This window comes from Ceratotherium simum, chromosome 32 (assembly GCF_057802395.1).
Source record: "Ceratotherium simum simum isolate JZ-2026a chromosome 32, ASM5780239v1, whole genome shotgun sequence".
Classification (NCBI taxonomy): domain Eukaryota; kingdom Metazoa; phylum Chordata; class Mammalia; order Perissodactyla; family Rhinocerotidae; genus Ceratotherium; species Ceratotherium simum.
The window spans coordinates 21935180-21953452 of record NC_141931.1 but is presented as its reverse complement, the minus strand read 5'-3'; the positions used below and the strand labels follow the sequence as shown (position 1 = coordinate 21953452).

The 18273-nt window shown below is 37.3% G+C and overlaps 2 protein-coding genes across 2 annotated transcripts in view; one reads left to right on the top strand and one right to left on the bottom strand.

Moving 5' to 3' along the window:
- Window positions 1-18273, top strand: part of SEC61A2 (SEC61 translocon subunit alpha 2) — a 213892-nt gene that overhangs the window by 81428 nt on the left and 114191 nt on the right. The window lies entirely within an intron of this gene.
- Window positions 1-18273, bottom strand: part of UPF2 (UPF2 regulator of nonsense mediated mRNA decay) — a 110238-nt gene that overhangs the window by 75482 nt on the left and 16483 nt on the right. The window contains exons 4-6 of the mRNA XM_004425370.3: window positions 15725-15885; window positions 10081-10278; window positions 624-773 (exon numbers count right to left, since the gene is read on the bottom strand). Of these exons, the coding sequence (XP_004425427.1) occupies window positions 624-773; window positions 10081-10278; window positions 15725-15885 (509 nt within the window). The remainder of the gene's footprint in view (window positions 1-623; window positions 774-10080; window positions 10279-15724; window positions 15886-18273) is intronic.

Below are 18273 nucleotides of genomic sequence, written 5' to 3'. Positions count from 1 at the left end.
TTGATGTCTAGCTGGTATGATTTGAGCCTGGCGCAGCGTCCAGCCATGCCCACCCTCCCTTCAAGACATGGAGAAAGAGAATGTGCAGTAAGAAACAATAAAGCCAACAGAGAGAAAAGCAATACTGACAGAAGGTATCCTAATAAAGAATCACAACTAAAAAAGAAACTTGATAGAAAGTCTTTAGGAAATAATTAAAATGTGATAATTTTATCACTAATACAAAACACTCAATTGTAAAGCGAGATAAAATTATCACAGATGAACTAATATACTAGTTGTCTTTTTATCTCTCAATCATTTTAGAGTAACTTTCAAATACATTTATGCTAAGATTGTAAAGACTATATCACAGAATTAAAATAAATTCAGGATAATGCTAGCAAATAGAGAAGTATAAGAAATATCTATTAAGATATTTAGAATTCAGATGATCACTAAAGCTTGGAGTCACATAAAATGGGACATGCAGTGTTTCTGCTCTAAATCAAATTCCAAAAAAGTGATGGCCTGAAAACAACAAGAAAATCGGGTATTAAAGAGTAAAGATCCATATTCTTAGGCAACAGCTTTGTGTATAAAAACTAATCAAAAACTAAAATTTTGGGCAAAATAGTGCTTACCTTGCTCATCAAGAAGTTTCTTTGTAAGATCTTCAGCTTCATCTCCACCCTCTAACTCCAAGGTGTCATCATTAATTTCTAGGTTCTCCAAGTCAAGTTCCAAATCATCAGGATTTGATACCTCCTTATTATCCTTAGGTTCTTTTGCCTCTGTTCAAAAATAATCAGTATCTCTGATTTAAAAGTCATATTAAAATCCTACTGCAAAAAATAGATAAGGATTCACAAAATCTGCATTGTCTTAGAATCTACATGTATACCTGGCAACAAACCTGAGTATAAATTTAAGATATTCAGATTTTATAAAATATTATTATGCTCATCGAGAACAAAGACCATAACTTCCTTGATTCTATATGCCACCTGTTCACTGAAGGAAGGAATGGATGGCTGGCTGGCTGGCTGGCTGATGGATGGATGCATGGAAGGAAGGAAGGAAGGAAGGAAGGATGAATGGAGACATACATGGCATGAGGATTTGTGGTAAAGATAAGGGGAAAATGAAGTTGATTAGGTAAAGTGGACTCAGACTAAGGAGGGTCTCAAACTCCAAGATGAGGAGTTGAGACTTTCTCTTTTACTCAGTATGACCATTGCTAGGTCATGAGCAGGAGATAACATTTAAATGTGATGTAAAAATTAACTTACCAACAATATACAAGATCAGTTAGACAGGAAAGACTAGGTGTAGAAAGACCAATTAGGAAAATATCCTTAAAATTTAGGTGTCAGGGGTTAGAGGACAAGAAAAAATGCGAGAAAACAAAGGATAATGGCCAGGAATTGGTAAAAGGCTAAATAGGAAGGATGAAAAAGAAAGACGTACTAAACCTGATTTTAGCAAAATTGGTTGCTGGGTTCACTATCCTAGCCTTACTTGTGTTTGCAAATTTTCATGAGTAAAAAACAAAAAAAACCTGAGTTCAAGAATTTATGCTTAAAATAGTGGTGGAGTTACAATGTAAATGACTGAAATTGTTATATTTCTCAGCCTCATCTTTTCTTACAGTCTCTAATCTTATAATTTCTGTATTGAAAGCAGAAATGTTTTACTGACACTTGCTGCCATACCGTATTTGGGAGAATCAAAGCTCTAACTAGTATGGATTGGTTTTGCTGCCTCTACATGGAGACAGACTATTTTCTCATTCACTCATTCTTTCATTCAACTAACATTTAAATTCCTCCTACATTCTAAGTACTGTTCTAAGTACTGTTCTAAGATACCACTTCGACTGTATCACACAAATCCCCTGCCCGTATGGAGCACACACTCAGTCCCCAGGGTTCCCTGATGTCTGGCAATCAAAAAACCAACATTTACTGATTAGACACTATGTATTCAGAACTATGTTAAGCTGCTGAACATTCAGAAAAAACTTAAAATGTGACCTTGCTCTCAAGAAACGTACAATCTACCTGAGGAAGTTAAACTAATATGCATGTGGGAGCCAAGTGGGATATGGTGAGGAGAGGGTTCCAAGCAGAAGACAGAACAATGCATGAAGGCCATGAGGCAAGAAGAATGGCCTGCTAGAGACTGAAAAGGAGAAAAAAGTAAGGGTAACGTGGTGACAGACAGTTGAAGACGAAGACCTGAACCAAACTATGCAGGGTCCTGAAGACAAGGTCAACATTATATTCCAAATAAATATAAAGCCATTAAAAGGTATTAGGGAGGAGAGTAAAATTAATTTTTTAGAATGCAGAGAAGGGAGCAAGAGCAAATCCAGGGCAGTCAAGTGGGAGGTATTATACAGTAGCCCAGGTTAAGAGATGATGGTAGCTTAGATCAGAATAGTAACAATACAGATAAAACAAATGTGAGATACATTTAAGAGGCTGGATTAACCAGACTTGATTACTAAACTGATGACTCCCTCCTCTTCCATCTGACCCTGAGAAACACTGACATTTAAAAGGGCAAATGAAAATGGAAGCCCAAGATAAGTAAAAAGAAAAATCAAGAGGGTTTAGTACCAGAGAAGCCATGGGAAGAAAGAAGTAGTAAACTGTATTGAATGCTTTGAGAGATGAAATGAGACAAAGACTGGAAACTGCTCATGAGATACAGCAACATGAAGGTGATTGGTAACTTTGGCAAAAACAGTTTCAGGATAGAGGTGCAGCTGGAGCCAGACTGGAGTGGATTGAAGTATGAGGAGCCAAGAAAGTGAAGCAGCGGTATATGCCAATTCTTTCGAGAGGACTGCTTAAAAGAGACATAGGACAGTAGCTGGAAAGGGATGGGAGGCCCAGGAGGTTTCAAGGTACTCACAATTTGTTTGTTTTGATCTGTTTTGTTTTGTTTTTTAGAGATGAAAACACGTTTGAATACTGAGGTACAGATCCAGAAGAGAGAGACAGAGATTGATTAATGTTAAAGATATAGAAAGGGGATAATGGATTGCACAGGGTTCGGGAGACATAGGAAGACAAGATTCAGAGTAAGAAGATGGACTGGCTTTTGATCGGCGGTGTAAAGGTTCATCATACCACCCAAGGAAGAAATATTCTATAAGTGCTGAGGCAGGTAGATTTATAAATAAGAAGGGCACAATGTTGAGGGAGTTCTATGTGATGGCTTCCATCTTCTCTATGAAGTACTATATCGAGCATAATCTTCTGCTAAGGAGTGGGGTGGAATGAAAACTGGCAAAAGAATAAAAATGTGTTACGGGGTGTGGGAGAGTGAGCTGATGACAGAAATGCGGACAAGTTTCCACACAGTGTTGAGGACCTGGTTGAGGTTGGTGATCGTGAATTTATAAAGTTATCCAAGTATCTCACTGATCATCTCTAGGAGAGCTCAACAGTTTGGATACAGAAACCAATATGGTGGATGACTTGAGATTATCCAGGGTTGAACTTGACAGGCAGATATGAATGAAGGACAAAGAGAGAAAGAATGTACAAGGGAGAGATACTAAAGATGCATATCAGAATGCAGTCTAGAAAAGGAGGTAAGTGAAGACAGGCGGAGACTACTGGAAAAGCAAAAAAACTGAGTGAGTCAAGTAAAGGACTAGAGGTCTCAAAGAGGCAGAAAAACAGGGGCAGTGAGGATACTTGAAAAAGTAAGCTCTAAGGATACAGAGATATTTGAGCTAGTGATTTCAGAGGTGGTGCAGTTTAGGAAGGTGAATTTTGTATCATGCTACTACAAATGAAAGGCAAAACAAAGATGCCTTAAGTTCAAACAAGTTACTGGCAGAGAAACTGTCACATAGTTTTTATCCACAAAATACTTCTAACAAATAAAAGGGCACTTTCTTCCTTTCAATAAGTTCAACTGCTTTAATTAGTTACCAAATTCTACCTGTTCATTCTTGGCCATATTTCTCTATGTAAGAACATATATCCCTTCTCTTCATTCCTGTTACTGCCTCCATTACTTATCTCTCACATTACTAAAACAGAGACCTAATTGGTCAACACCACACTTCTGCTCTAATTTATCTTACATACCACTGATAGAGTAACCTTTGTAAAGCAAAAAGCTGCTTATCAATCACACCTATACCATACAAACTTCAACTGAACGGTATTCAAGGTCTGCAGCAAGAACAATCCAAACCACTTTCTCACTGCTCTCCTAATTTATTACATCTTCTAAACAGACAAAATGAATTATTTGATGGTGACTTCCTCTCCAAACATACTGATCGTTTCTAGCTTCTATGTCTTTTTTCATGCCATTCTCTCTACCTGGGAGGCCCACCCCGTTTCTTGTCAAAATCCAAGCCAAGCTTCAAAGTTTGTCACAAAGGTCCATCCATTTCATCTACAGACTTTATCTGATCTCCAACCAGGTGAAGTAGCTCCAGGGTCCTGACTGCCACAGTCTTTGTACTTGTCTTACAGCCCCACTCTCACTGTACTTCAGATTATAATTATTTGAGGCCCTGGCTGCTCCCCACTAATGTGATTGTGAGTCCACAGACACCATGTCATATTTGTCTCTCCCGTGGCACTCAGTACATTGTCTCACAAGAGAGGTCGAGGCCCTAAACCCACTTCCTGAAACGGAAACAACCCCCTTCAAGTAAGTCAAACTTGCATGATATGAAAAACCTAGACAATGGCAGAAATAATGCAAATTTTTCAAATCCTTAAAATTGGAAAAAATATTAAGGTGACTAATGTTTTATAATCCAGTCCTCACTAGGGTTTGAACTGTATCTATGAGGAAAAGCCTTTTTAAAAATCTTCACTGACAAACTGGGTAGTAGGTATCTAAAATGAAGAATTTTATACATATTATTCCCTATACTTTTTGTAATACTTGAAATATTTCAATACTACTCTTCATAAAATATAAAATAAAATGTACCTTAAGATAAAAATATCTTCGAGATGAACCAAGAGGTTTTAATATTTTCAAAGTACCACAAGGGCCTCTTGTAAAGTGCTTGTGCCATAAGACGACTCTATTACCTTTTTCACAAAAACAGCATAACTTTAAGGTTCAGTGTATTTTAACTTAGATTCTGAAGAATGTCATAAAGCGTAAGAAATTGGTTTACTATTTTTCCTCTAATTAGTGTCCTAACCAGCACCACCCCACCCCTCATTCCATATACACACACTATAGTATACACACACACACACACACACACACTACAGTATATGTATATGAAAAAAGGACAAAACTAATCCTTTTTCCAAAAACAAGTTAAAAACTTTTGTGTTTGGGTGATGATGTGTCAATGCAGGTTCATCGATTGTAACAAATGTACCACTGTGGTGGGGGATGTTGACAGTGGGGGATACTGTGTTTGTGTGGGGGCAGTGAGTAAATGCACTTGCTGCTTAATTTTGCCGTGAAACTGAAACTGCTCTAAAAAATGAAGTGTAGGGCCTGGCCCCATGGCCTAGTGGTTAAGTTCAGTACACTCCACTTCAGCGGCCCGGGTTCAGTTCCCCGAGCGTGGACCTACACTACTTGTCAGCAGCCATGCTGAGGCAGCGACCCACATACAAAATAGAGGAAGACTGGCAACAGATGTTAGCTCAGGGCAAATCTTCCTCAAGTAAAAAGAGGAAGATTAGCAATAGACGTTAGCTCAGGGCAAATCTTCCTCAGCAAACAAACAAAAAAAAAAATCAATAAAAAATAAAAAATGGGGAGGAGATTTGGTGGATGGAGGAGGATGCAGTGAAGATTGTTAAAATCAGCCTGCGTGTTACTGGCGAGGAGTGATGTCAGCATCATGGCGGAGTGAGCTTCCTCCATTGAACTCTCCCCCTCTAAGACACAACAAAAAGGACATTCATATTCCAACAGAAGCTATTCACAGAACACAGGGGACGTCTGAGGCACCCAGGCAGCAGTACACCCAAGGACTGAGGTGCTGGAATCCCCAGAGTAAGTGGAAGGAGGTAAGAGGTGCTCCCTTCCTTCCCCAAGGACTGCGACCCAGAGACTGAGACCATGCGGCTCTCGGAGGAGGGGGAGGGGAGGCTCGCTGCATGAAAACCCGCACTCTCCAAGACCCCTCACAGCCCGAGGGAATCCCCCTATGGAGGGAGCAGAACTGTTGCAAGGGTAGTTTCAACAAGCTAGCCCCTCAGGAGAGCAGAGAGCAACAGCGAGGTGAGAAACCTCTGAGATCAGGGAGGCGAAAGTAAGCGCCCCTTCCCCACCCGGCCTGCCCGACTGGTGCTTCAGCTCAGCCCTGTCCCCAGAGGCAGTGACCCCCAGGTGCCCGGGCGCGACCAGCAGGGGGGCGAGCCTGCACCCCCACACCAGAGGCAGCAGCAGCTTAGTCCCCACCACGGCCCCAGCTTCCCCGGCTCCACCATGCCATGGCCCTAGCTCTTTCAGCTGGAAGGTGCCCTGCCCCCAGCCCCTTCAGCTCGACTGCCCCCATCCCCCCGGCTCCAGTGTCTCAGCTTGGCCTGTGCGCAGGCTCCAGCTGACTTGGCGCCAGCAACTTCAGCCCAGCGCACTCCAGTTCCAGCTTCTTCCGCCCAGCGCACTCCAGTTCCAGCTTCTTCCGCCCAGCGCACTCCAGTTCCAGCTTCTTCCGCCCAGGGCACTCCAGTTCCAGCTTCTTCCGCCCAGCGCACTCCAGTTCCAGCTTCTTCCGCCCAGCGCACTCCAGTTCCAGCTTCTTCCGCCCAGCGCACTCCAGTTCCAGCTTCTTCCGCCCAGCACACTCCAGATCCAGCTTCTTCCGCCCAGCGCACTCCAGTTCCAGCTTCTTCCGCCCAGCGCACTCCAGTTCCAGCTTCTTCCGCCCAGCGCACTCCAGTTCCAGCTTCTTCCGCCCAGCGCACTCCAGTTCCAGCTTCTTCCGCCCAGCGCACTCCAGTTCCAGCTTCTTCCGCCCAGCGCACTCCAGTTCCAGCTTCTTCCGCCCAGCGCACTCCAGTTCCAGCTTCTTTGACCCAGCGCACTTCAGCTGCAGCTGCTTCAACCCACCTGCACCTGAGCCCCAGCTGCTTTGGCCCAGCTGTGCTCCAGCTCCAGTTGTTCCCACGCTTCCCCCCCAGCAGCCTCCACTCAGCCACAGCGCAGATCAGCCAGGGGCTGACAAGAGTGCCCACGGATCGAGGCTGGCTAGAATACACAGCCCTTGACCCCTACCCAGCGGCAGTAAGAGGAAGCTGTGACCATATATTTTCACTATGAGGAAAGGTAAGCCAACACCAACAGGCACTATGCAAAAATATATTAAATCTCCAGACCAAAAGGAAAATGACAAGTACCCAGAAGTCAACCCAGAAAGCACAGAAATGTATAACCTTAACGACAGAGAATTCAAAATAGCCATCATAAAGAAGCTTAATGAAATACAAGGAAACACAGACAGACAATTCAGTGAAGTCAGGAGTTTCTTCACAAAAGAGATTGAAACTATAAGAAAAACCAATCAGAAATCTTAGAGATGAAAAACACAATAGAGGAGATAAAGACAAATCTGGAAGCCTTAAGCCCAGAACTGACAATATGGAGGAAAGAATTAGCAATATTGAGGACAGCAATGCAGAAATGCTCCAGATGGAGGAGGAAAGAGAACTAAGATTAAAAAGAAATGAAGAAACTCTCCGAGAAATATCCGACTCAATTAGGAAATCCATCATAAGGATTATAGGTATTCCAAAGGGAGAAAAGAGGGAAAAAGGAGGAGAGAACTTGTTCTAAGAAATAATAGATGAGAACTTCCCAAACCTGGGGAAGGAGCTGGAAATACCAGTGAATGAAATCAACAGATCTCCTAAATATATCAACACAAAAAGACCCTCTCCAAGGCATATAGTAGTAAAGCTGGCAAAAGTCAATGACAAAGAAAAAATATTAAGGGCAGCTAGACAAAAAAAAATAACAATCAAAGGATTTCCTATCAGGCTCTCAGCTGATTTCTCGACAGAAACTTTACAGGCTAGGAGAGAGTGGAACGATATATTCAAAATTCTAAAGGACAAAAACTTTCAGCCAAGAATACTCTATCCAGCAAAAATATCCTTCAGATATGATGGAGAAATAATAACTACCCCAGATAAACAAAAGCTAGGGGAGTTCATTGCCACAAGACCCCCACTACAAGAAGTGCTGAAGAAGGCCCTCATCCCTGAGGAAAAAAAGAGAAAGGAGATTTAAAGTTTTGAACAACGAGGAAAATAGGTCAACAAAACCAGAAAAAATAAAAAATGAAGTCTACATTTTAAAAAAACTCACTTGCGTGCATCAAAGGACATTATCAAGAAAGAAAAAAAGACAATCTTTAGAATGGGAAAAATATTTGCAAATCATGTATCTGATAAGTGGTATCCAGAATATATAAAAAATTCTTACAACAAAAAGACAATCAATTAAAAAATGGGCAAAAGACTTAACACGTTTCTCCAAAGAAGATATGTAAATGGCCAATAAGCACATAAAAAGATGTTCAGCATCACTAGTCATTAGAAAAATGTAATCAAAATAACAATAAGGTACCACTTCACACCCACTAGGACAGCTATAATCAAAAAAAAAAATCAGATGATAAGTGTTGGTAAGAATGTGGAGAAACTGGACCTCTTGTACATTGCTGGCAGGAATGTAAAGTGGATCAGCCACCGTGGAAAAGAGTTTGGCAGTTCCTTAGAAAGTTAAACATAAAATTACCACATGACCCCACAATTCCATTCCTAGGTCGATACTCAACAAATTGAAAACAGGGACTCAAACAAGTACCAAAATGTGGAAACAGCCCAAAAGTCCACCAACAGATGAATGGATAAACAAATGGATACCACAGTATACACACACAATGGAATATAATTCAGCCACAAAAATAAATGAAGTACTAATAAATGCACAATGTAGATGTACCTCCAAAACAAGATGCTAAGTCAAAGAAGTCAGACACACAAGATCACACATTGTGTGATTCTAGTTACATGAAATACTCAAAAACAGATAAACCCATAGATACAGAATGCAGATTGGTAGTTGCCAGGAGCTGGGGAAAGGAGGAATGGGGAGACACTGATTAATGGGTATGGGAGTGATACAATGTTTTCAAAGTATGTATTATAATATTTGTACATCAAAAGCAAAGTACACTACTTCCTATTTTTAGTATAAGGCTCAAATATTACTAATCTTAACTTGAAAAGCAGTATAACATGGTAGTTAAGAGCACAAGTCATTAATTAACAGGGCTTAAATTTCGGATCTACCACTGACAAGCTGTGTAACCCTGCGTAGTTACTTAACCTTTGTGTGCCAGTTTTCTCATCTGAAAAACAGGGAAAACAACAGTGGCTGCCCCATAGGGTTATTATGAGGATTAAATGAATTCTTATTTATATTATAAAGTGCTAAAATGATGTTTGGCACAAAGTGATTCTTAAATCAAAATTATTAGCTATTATTTTTTAAAAAGACTCCCTAATAAAGTATCAGAATACAAAAGTAAATTTTTAAAAAATTATCTGCTATCTCTCCAAATCCCTGCCACCATGCCCTTCTAATTACTCTTCTCCATCTCTCCAGTTTAGCAGAATTCCCTTTAGAAAAAATGGTATGACGGGCACTCAGGACCTCCCACTCTGTTAATGATCTCAAATCTTCTCATTTCTTTAAAGTAACTCTTCCTCACAAAGAGTTAGTGGTATCTAGCCTAGAAAGAGCATTACAGGTAAAGAGCACTATAGAGCTAACAATCCCTAACAATCCAATTGAGGGAACTTCAGATCTTACCAAGATCCCACACTAATTCATTATATCATAAATAAACATTTTCAAACTATTTCAAGTTAACTTAAATGTTTTGGCACTGTTGAAAGTACGTCAATTTTCAGCCTTCATGCTCCATTCCATATAATTCTGTCATTCATTTAATCTAATGACTCAATGTTAATATTACAAAACTAGTAACTAAAAAAGTTTTTTTTTTACAAATACTATTTTGAAACTAATTTTTATAGCACTTAACGTAAAAATTTGTCCTCTAGAATTTACCTTTGGAATCATCTTTGTTGGACTCTTTATTCTGACAACCTTTTTCATTATCTTTAAACAAGATGGCTGGAACAAAGGCTTTCAAATCAATGAGGTTCTCGTAAAAATTGCGAGCATCTTCATCTTCCCATATACCACCTTCCAAGTCATATTCTCCAGGTTTACCAGGGGTAAATATATCAATTCCAGGCCCATGCTCTACAATAAAAAAAATCACAGGGTATTAAAACCATTTTGGGTTTAGTATGCTAAATGGGACAAGCTATTTTATATTTTCAATTTTTTAACTAAGGAATCTTGAATGTTTCAATTAACAGAAGCTTCTTCAATCAACAAGCACTCCGGACTATTCATGTAACCATCTTTAACATCAAATCACAAAATTGTGTTTTAAGTAAAGCTCTAAACCAGGACAGACTAGAGGACAGCATAAGATAAAGATGCTTTTCTCTTAAACATTTTAACCAATTAATATGAGATTACATAGCCATTTGATATATTAGCTCTACCTTTACGAATTTAAAACCAAAATAAGAAATATATAAGCTTGGCCATTCCTAAAATATCCAGCTTAAAGTCCCACCTCCCCTACGAAGTGTTTTTTTGATGACTCCCAACCCTCTGTACCACTTATATCACAATTATCTTCACATGTAGACCATACACCCTTAATTAGGAAGCATCTTTTCTTTTGGTATAATCCTTGGTAAAAGGCAGACTGCCATTAATGGTCAATTGATAAATAACTGGAAAAGAAGGGAAGAAAAGATGAAGAAATATACAGATATTTCAGTAGAGGGTGGAAAACCATGTATTTACACACAGACACACACACAGCGTCTACCTTTGCAGACAACTATAGATTCTTAAAATCAGAACATTAAAAGTAATTAATTTCCTACTTCATAATCAGGAGACCATTCATGAATTTATCTATTCTCACTGTGCTTATCTCCAAACTAGAATTGTAAATAGGAGAATAATCATGCAGATTAAAAATAACCCTAAGAAAAATTACATTATTAAAAGAACAACACTAAAACAACAAAATGCTGGCTCCCTAATCCATTACTTATGTTTCTTACAGTAAATACATTTAAACAGAGGACACTAAGCCCATACACTATAAGGGAAAAGACTGATAAATTTACAACTGTTTAATGAAAAATATAAACAAAAGCAAATGACAAACTAGAAGATAATACCAACAAGATTTATACAAAGGAATTAATATCCATAATATAAAGAGCTCCTATAAATAAAGCCCAAAATTTCAACAGAAAAATGGATAAAGTCTTGAACAGGTAAGTAAAAAAGCATATGAAAAGATCTTTAACCTCAGTACTAATCAGGATAATGTGAAATAAAACAAACATTTATCACTTTGATCCATTAGATAATGTTTAAAAAGACTGATATCATCAAATGGTGACAAGACAATAGGGAAGAAGAACTCTCATATCCTAACTAGAGTACAAATTGATATAGCATTGGGAGGGTATAATTTGTCAGTATCTATCAATATTTGAAATAAACATAACCTTTGATCCTGCAAGATTCCTTCTAGGAATATATACCTTAGAAATAACAGAAAATGTGAACTAAGATTTACAAGGATGTTCATTATAGCACTGTTTGTAACAGAGCAAAATTGGAAAGAACCTAAATATCTATCAGATGAGATAAGGGCTGACAAACTACATATATACACTATAATACTGATCAGATGTTAAGAGGAATGAGGTCTATCTACCTGAACGGCCTCAGAAAGCTCTCAAAAATATATTATTGCAAGAAAAAAGGAAGTCATGCAAAATAACATCCTATATAAATTAACAATAAAGCTATATAGAGATATCTGATTATATATTTTGCATATATATTTTGTATAAAAAAAGTCTGGACAGACTATATCAAACTGTTAACCACGGTGATCTTGGAGAATAGAATGGATACGACAGGAGACTTTCACTTTCTAATATGCATGAATATTCTACATATCTGAAAAACAATGTATTTGCATAATAATTATAAATTATAAAAAATTCACTTTCTGAGAGGCAAAAAATGCCACAGAGTCAAAAAGCAATAAAAAATTGGGAGAAATATTTGCAATGCATATGAAAAAGAATAATTTCCTTAATATGCCAAAGTGCTTTTACAATTCAATTTAAAAAATAGATAAATATTTGATTTTAAAAAAGGAATGCGGGCCTGCCCAGTGGCATAGTGGCTGGGTTCGCACACTCTGCTTCAGCAGCCCAGGGTTCGCAGGTTCGGATCCCTGCGCGGACCAGTGTGCCACTCAGCGGGCCCTGCTATGGTGGCGTTCCATATACAAAATAGAGGAAGATGGGCACAGATGTTACCTCACAGCTAATCTTCCTCAGCAAAAAGAGAAATATTGACAGAGGTTAGCTCAGGGCCAATCTTTCTCCCAAAAAAAGAAAAAATAAGGAATGGGTGGGGCCAGCCTGGGGGTGTAGTGGTTAAGTTCTCGTGCTGCACTTCAGCAGCCTGGGGTTCACGGGTTCAGATTCCAGGCATGGACCTACACACCACTCATCAAGCCACGCTGTGGCAGCGCCCCATATACAAAACAGAGGAGGACCAGCACGGATATTAGCTCAGGAACAATCTTCCTCAAGCAAAAAGAGGAAGATTGGCAACAGATGTTAGCTTAGAGCCAAGAATTAGATAGCTCGACACGGACTGATATGAAAAGACATCAAGATATACGGTTAATTAAAAAAAGTAGCTGCAGAACAGTATATATACTATGATCTCATTCCTGTGAGGTGAAAAAGGATATTCTGATCACTGAAAGACTTAGGCCTCATCAGCCTAAGATGAAGTATCAGTGACCTAAAACAACTAAAAAACCAGGCAACCAAAATAATACAACATTTTCAAACACTGGACATCAGGTAGCACAAGAAAGTGATTCCTAAGAGAGAAGAAACAAAAAAACTGAGCCCTACAATTAACTGCCCTAGCTTACTGCCTGGTAAGGTTCTCCAGGCCACGGCCATTAGGGAGAAGCCAGGCAGATCCTAGCAGTCTCCATGAGTTGAGGACGACAGAGCTGAGAGTGCTGCAAGACTCTAGCCCAGGTAGCTAGGTTTTGTAGGACAGAGTAGCAGAGAGGAGAAAGCAGCACAAAGACAGACCTCAAAGATCTGAAGAAGGTCCCCCTTGCATGTTCAGCCAGATACCAATCAACCCCCATGTGTGAGGGAACTGGGTGAGACTGGGAAAATAATTATGCATGAATCCTCTAATTCACAGGAAATCAGGTAGAGTACAGAAGAATATTGCCTCAGTAATCAGGAAAATTTGCCATAAACTAAAGACTACTCTGATGCCACCTAACAAAACAAGCCTGAAAAGGATGAAACTATTTCCAAGCAACTTAACTGTGCCCCAGAACAAAGCTCAATAATATTTCTAATACAAAAATATCCAGCACATATCCAATAAAACATGATCAGGCATGCAAAGAAGAAAAACTACCAGCGATGTAGAGATCAATCAATCAATCAAAACCAATGCAGAAATGACAAATGATAAAATTAGTGGACAAAGACATTAAAAATTATTATAACTATATTTCATATTCTCAACCTAGAAGATAGACTGAGCACGTTCAAGACCATGGAAAATATAACCAGCTTCTAGAGATAAACACTACATTTCTATATGAGATTAACAGTATACTAGAGGGGCCAGCCCAGTGGTGTAGTGGTTAAGTTCACACGCTCCACTTCGGTGGCCCAGTATTCGCAGGTTCAGATACTGGGCGTGGACAGACACACTGCTTTCAAGCCATGCTGTGGTGGCATCCCATATAAAGTAGAGGATGATGGGCACAGATGTTAGCCCAGAGCCAGTCTTCCTCAGCAAAAAGAGGAGGATTGGCAACGGATGTTAGCTTAGGGCTAACCTTCCTCAAACACAAAAAAATAAAATAAAACAGTATATTAGACACTGTAAAAGGAAAGATTAGTGAATCTGAAGACACAGCAATAGCAACTATCCAACACAAAAGACAGAGAAAACAATACTAAAGAATAAAAAGAACAACTTCAAACCACCTAACATAGTTGTAATTGAATTCCCATAAAATGGAGGAGAGGAACAGAAAATATATTTGAAGAAATAAGGGTCAACATTTTCCAAATTTGATGAAAATTATAAACCCACAGATGCAATAAGTCCAATGAACCGCAAACACAAGAAACATAAAGAAAACCACACCAAGCCACATCATAATCAAGTTGCTTAAAATCAGTGATAATGAAGAAATTTTAAAACAACCAGAGAAAAAATACCCACTATGTAAAGAAGAAGAACGTTAAGAACGATAGCAGCTTTCTCATTGGAAGCAATGCAAGCTAGAACACAGTGGAGCAACATCTTTAAAGCACTGAAAGAAAAAAAAAAATCTCACCCTAAAATTCTATACATGATGAAAATATCTTTTAAAAATGATGACAGAATCTTGTCATGATCTATTATCTCTGGAAAATGACTAAAAATACTTTTAAGTCATTTAACATTAAAAGAAAAACTAGCTTAAATTTCAATAGAAATAAACCAAGTAATTCAATACCAAAGGACACTAAAACACTGAAAAGATTTTAGTTCTTAACATATATAAATAAAATAATAGATTAAATATATTAAATATAATAAATATACTGAGAAAGTTATGAGAAACCAGCCAGATTCAACCAAACACAAATTCTATGGTGGAACTTCTTTTAAAAAATTAAAAAGTCTGAGGCTTATTGATCAAGACGTACAAAAATTAGTAGGAATTATGTACATGACTACATATAAATACAATAAAATAAATGTATTCACAGTATACAATATGTATTTCTTATTGAGGATGTAAAATACAAAATATCTTCTTGTATTATTAAAGAATACTTTACAAATATTTCAGTCTTAAGATTTTTAAGTAAATAGAATTGCCAAATAGTTTTAAGATTAATAACTTATTAACACTTCTATCTAACACAAATATAATTATTTTATCAAGTACTTGGTGTGACAGGTTAGATTAATGTATTAGAAGCCCTACCAACTTAAGGACAATCAAAAAGAAAGTTTAAAACACCTTTGAAATAATATGGAAAACAACTCATCTCACAAAATGATAATTTATTTCACAAAACTACAAAGTAAGCTTTAGTTCTAAATAACAATTTAAGATAATATATTATTCAAAACAGATTAAAAATAAGGATAAATATAGTAATATTAGAATCCCAAAGGTCCAATCCAGCTTATTACCTGTCTGAGAAATAAAGTGAATCTTTCTATACCCTCAAGTATGGTTTAAGACAGGCCCCTGTTAGACATAAGCCAATGACGTCTACTACAAAAGAGCCCAAAGGAACTCAGCGTAATAGTATGAGTTAATTATTATTCTCTAAGTGAAAAGGCTTTTCCATTCAGAGGGCATTTCAAGTAGCTTTTCAAGGTTCTTATTAGGTCTTAATACCACTTCTTCCTTTAAAAGATTTTAAAGGCATTTTTAAAACTTAAATTTTCAATAATACACATCTGACCAGTCTAAAGACAAGTGATAAGGCTTACTAAAAAATCACAATGTTTGTTTTTAAGGCTATCTTACCTTCTGGTGTTGGTTTGTCCTGAGGAAGATCTGGCATATTTTCATCCAAAAGGTCTGCTAAGGATTGAGAATTTGCCAGCAGCTTCTGATAAGACATAGCAAATTCCTCATATTGTTTATGTCTATCTTCACTTAGCTCTCCTTTAGAATGTAGAATACGCCTATAAACAAATGACGAAAGAATCTGATAATATTATCAAAATAGATGTGACCATGTATTATTACAATGGGAATGTTCCGTAAAATTTGACTTTATCAAACAAGCTTATTAGCACAAGCTTCTTCAACAATTTATTTTATCATTTAACATTTTCAAGACATATAAAAATTAAAATTTGTATAATCAAATTGGCCTAAGCAATTAAATTTTAACATTGGTTCCTCAAAGAATATAAAGAGTAATTAATAATTACGCCTTCAGAAATATAACATTTAACAACATGCCACCAAATAGTTAAAATTATTTAGTATTTTGTTATAGCCATACTCCCCTCAGACACAAAGTTAACCAAAAATACTTAACATACCTAAACAAGTTAGTTTTCAAAAACAACAGGTTATAGAAAAAATCAGTATCTTTAAACTTTCACAGTGATTTAAATTGAGATTATCTTTTGAAAAAGCCCACATCTTCCGTATAGCCAATTCTGAATTTACTGTGCAAATACTGGTGATTTGTCCATTTAACAAATATTAACTGAGCAGCCCAGTCCAGGCCAGTCCCTCTCTAGGAGCTGAGGACGCAATTACTCTTCTACTCTTCACTAATAAGCCACTCATAATTAGAAATGTAAAACTATTAAAAATTTTCAAAATGTATAAAGTCAAATAAAAATCTTACTATATTAATATAGATGGTTGAGACATCTACCACTGCATCCAATTTTTTCTGTAACTAAATATATATGTCATAGTGTAACATCTGAAATTTATAAACTTTAATGCAAATACAACATACATTTTAAAAAGTCAATTATAAACTGTAAGGTAAGTTATTTTCAAAAGCAATTTTAAGTTTTTTATTCTTTCTCCTTTGAGTTTTCATTTGAACAGGGAAGAAAAAGAATTAAGAGTTATTTTTCCTCAAACGTTACAGAAAATAAAGCAGCAAAAGCATGCCTACACACTTACTCGTCAGTGCCTACTTGGAACAATGAACGAACTTTCCCATCTTACCCCATTCCTGCCCACATAAACTTCTGCTTAAATGCTGCAATATTCTAAACAACAACATTTTCTATTTTTAGGATTATCAGTTCCCATTACAAGCACAAGACAGATCAATGCACAGATTAGTTACTATTCATTAAATCCAATCTTTTTTTGCCACCCCAAATCTGGCCTATTAGGATCTAAAATGAGAAATTTACTCATTTTCTTATGATTTAAATATACATTAGACAATATCATTCTACAAACAGATTAGTAAAATGCCAAAATAGTTTAACCATAATAACCCAGGCTAAATAGCATTTCTCTAAAAACTTTAAAAACATTGTCATTAAAGAGTAGTTTCTCTCTTCATTTATTTCAGACTAATTTTATAGGCAAAACAAAGTTCCTTTTAGTAAGTTTTATAAATGAATTTTAATAATTAAAACAAAACCCTAAAGCATTTAAAAATATTCAAACCACGAAAGAAATGACAAATTATTCTGAATGAGCTTACTATAATTTTTAACTGGAAGTTATGCCATTTTTGAAGTTAAAAAAAGCCATTAAAATTAAATAAATGAAATACCTGATTTGAATAAATAATACTCAAAAGTAGACTACTCTAAAATGTCCTGCAATGTATTATCAGGAAAAATGTTAACTAATAAAAACTTAAAAGAGTTTATTCTGAAGCAAATTATGTTAAAAGGGATAATGACAGGGGCCGGCCGATTGCGATTGCGTAGCACTTAACGGCGCGCACTCCGCTGCAGCAGGCTGGGCTTGACAGGTTCAGATCCCGGGCGTGCAGAGACACACCGCTTGTCAAGCCATGCTCTGGCAGCGTCCCACATAAAAGCAGAGGAAGATGGGCATGGAGGTTAGCCCAGGGCCAACCTTCCTCAGCAAAAAGAGGAGGACTGGCAACAGATGTTAGCTCACGGCTAATCTTCCTCACAAAAAAAAGGGGGGGGCGGATAACGACAGTTCTAAGAGATTTCAAAACTTCTCATGACAATTAAGATGCAAAATTATTTCAGTACTTGAAAAGAAATTGGAAAATATCTCAAAATAACATAACTTGGAACTTTACTTCTCTAACAAGTTGTGACATTCTGGTCATTTGAAGAACATACATCCAGTTTTAGGTTATACAATGTTCACTAAGAATTTATGATATATAAGCAGTAGCAAGGTGATGACTATATGAACTTTGCATTGGGTCAATTAAAAGTGATTTAACTCTATGACAGTTCCCTTTGTACACATTCTAGGTCCTTTTCAGTCCTCCTGGAACCAATTTAAAACTTTGAAGCTTCAGAGACATTCCTCACTCTCCCCCAAATCTCAATTCCATGATCAAATTTTTTAACAGTACTTAATTTACCTAACTA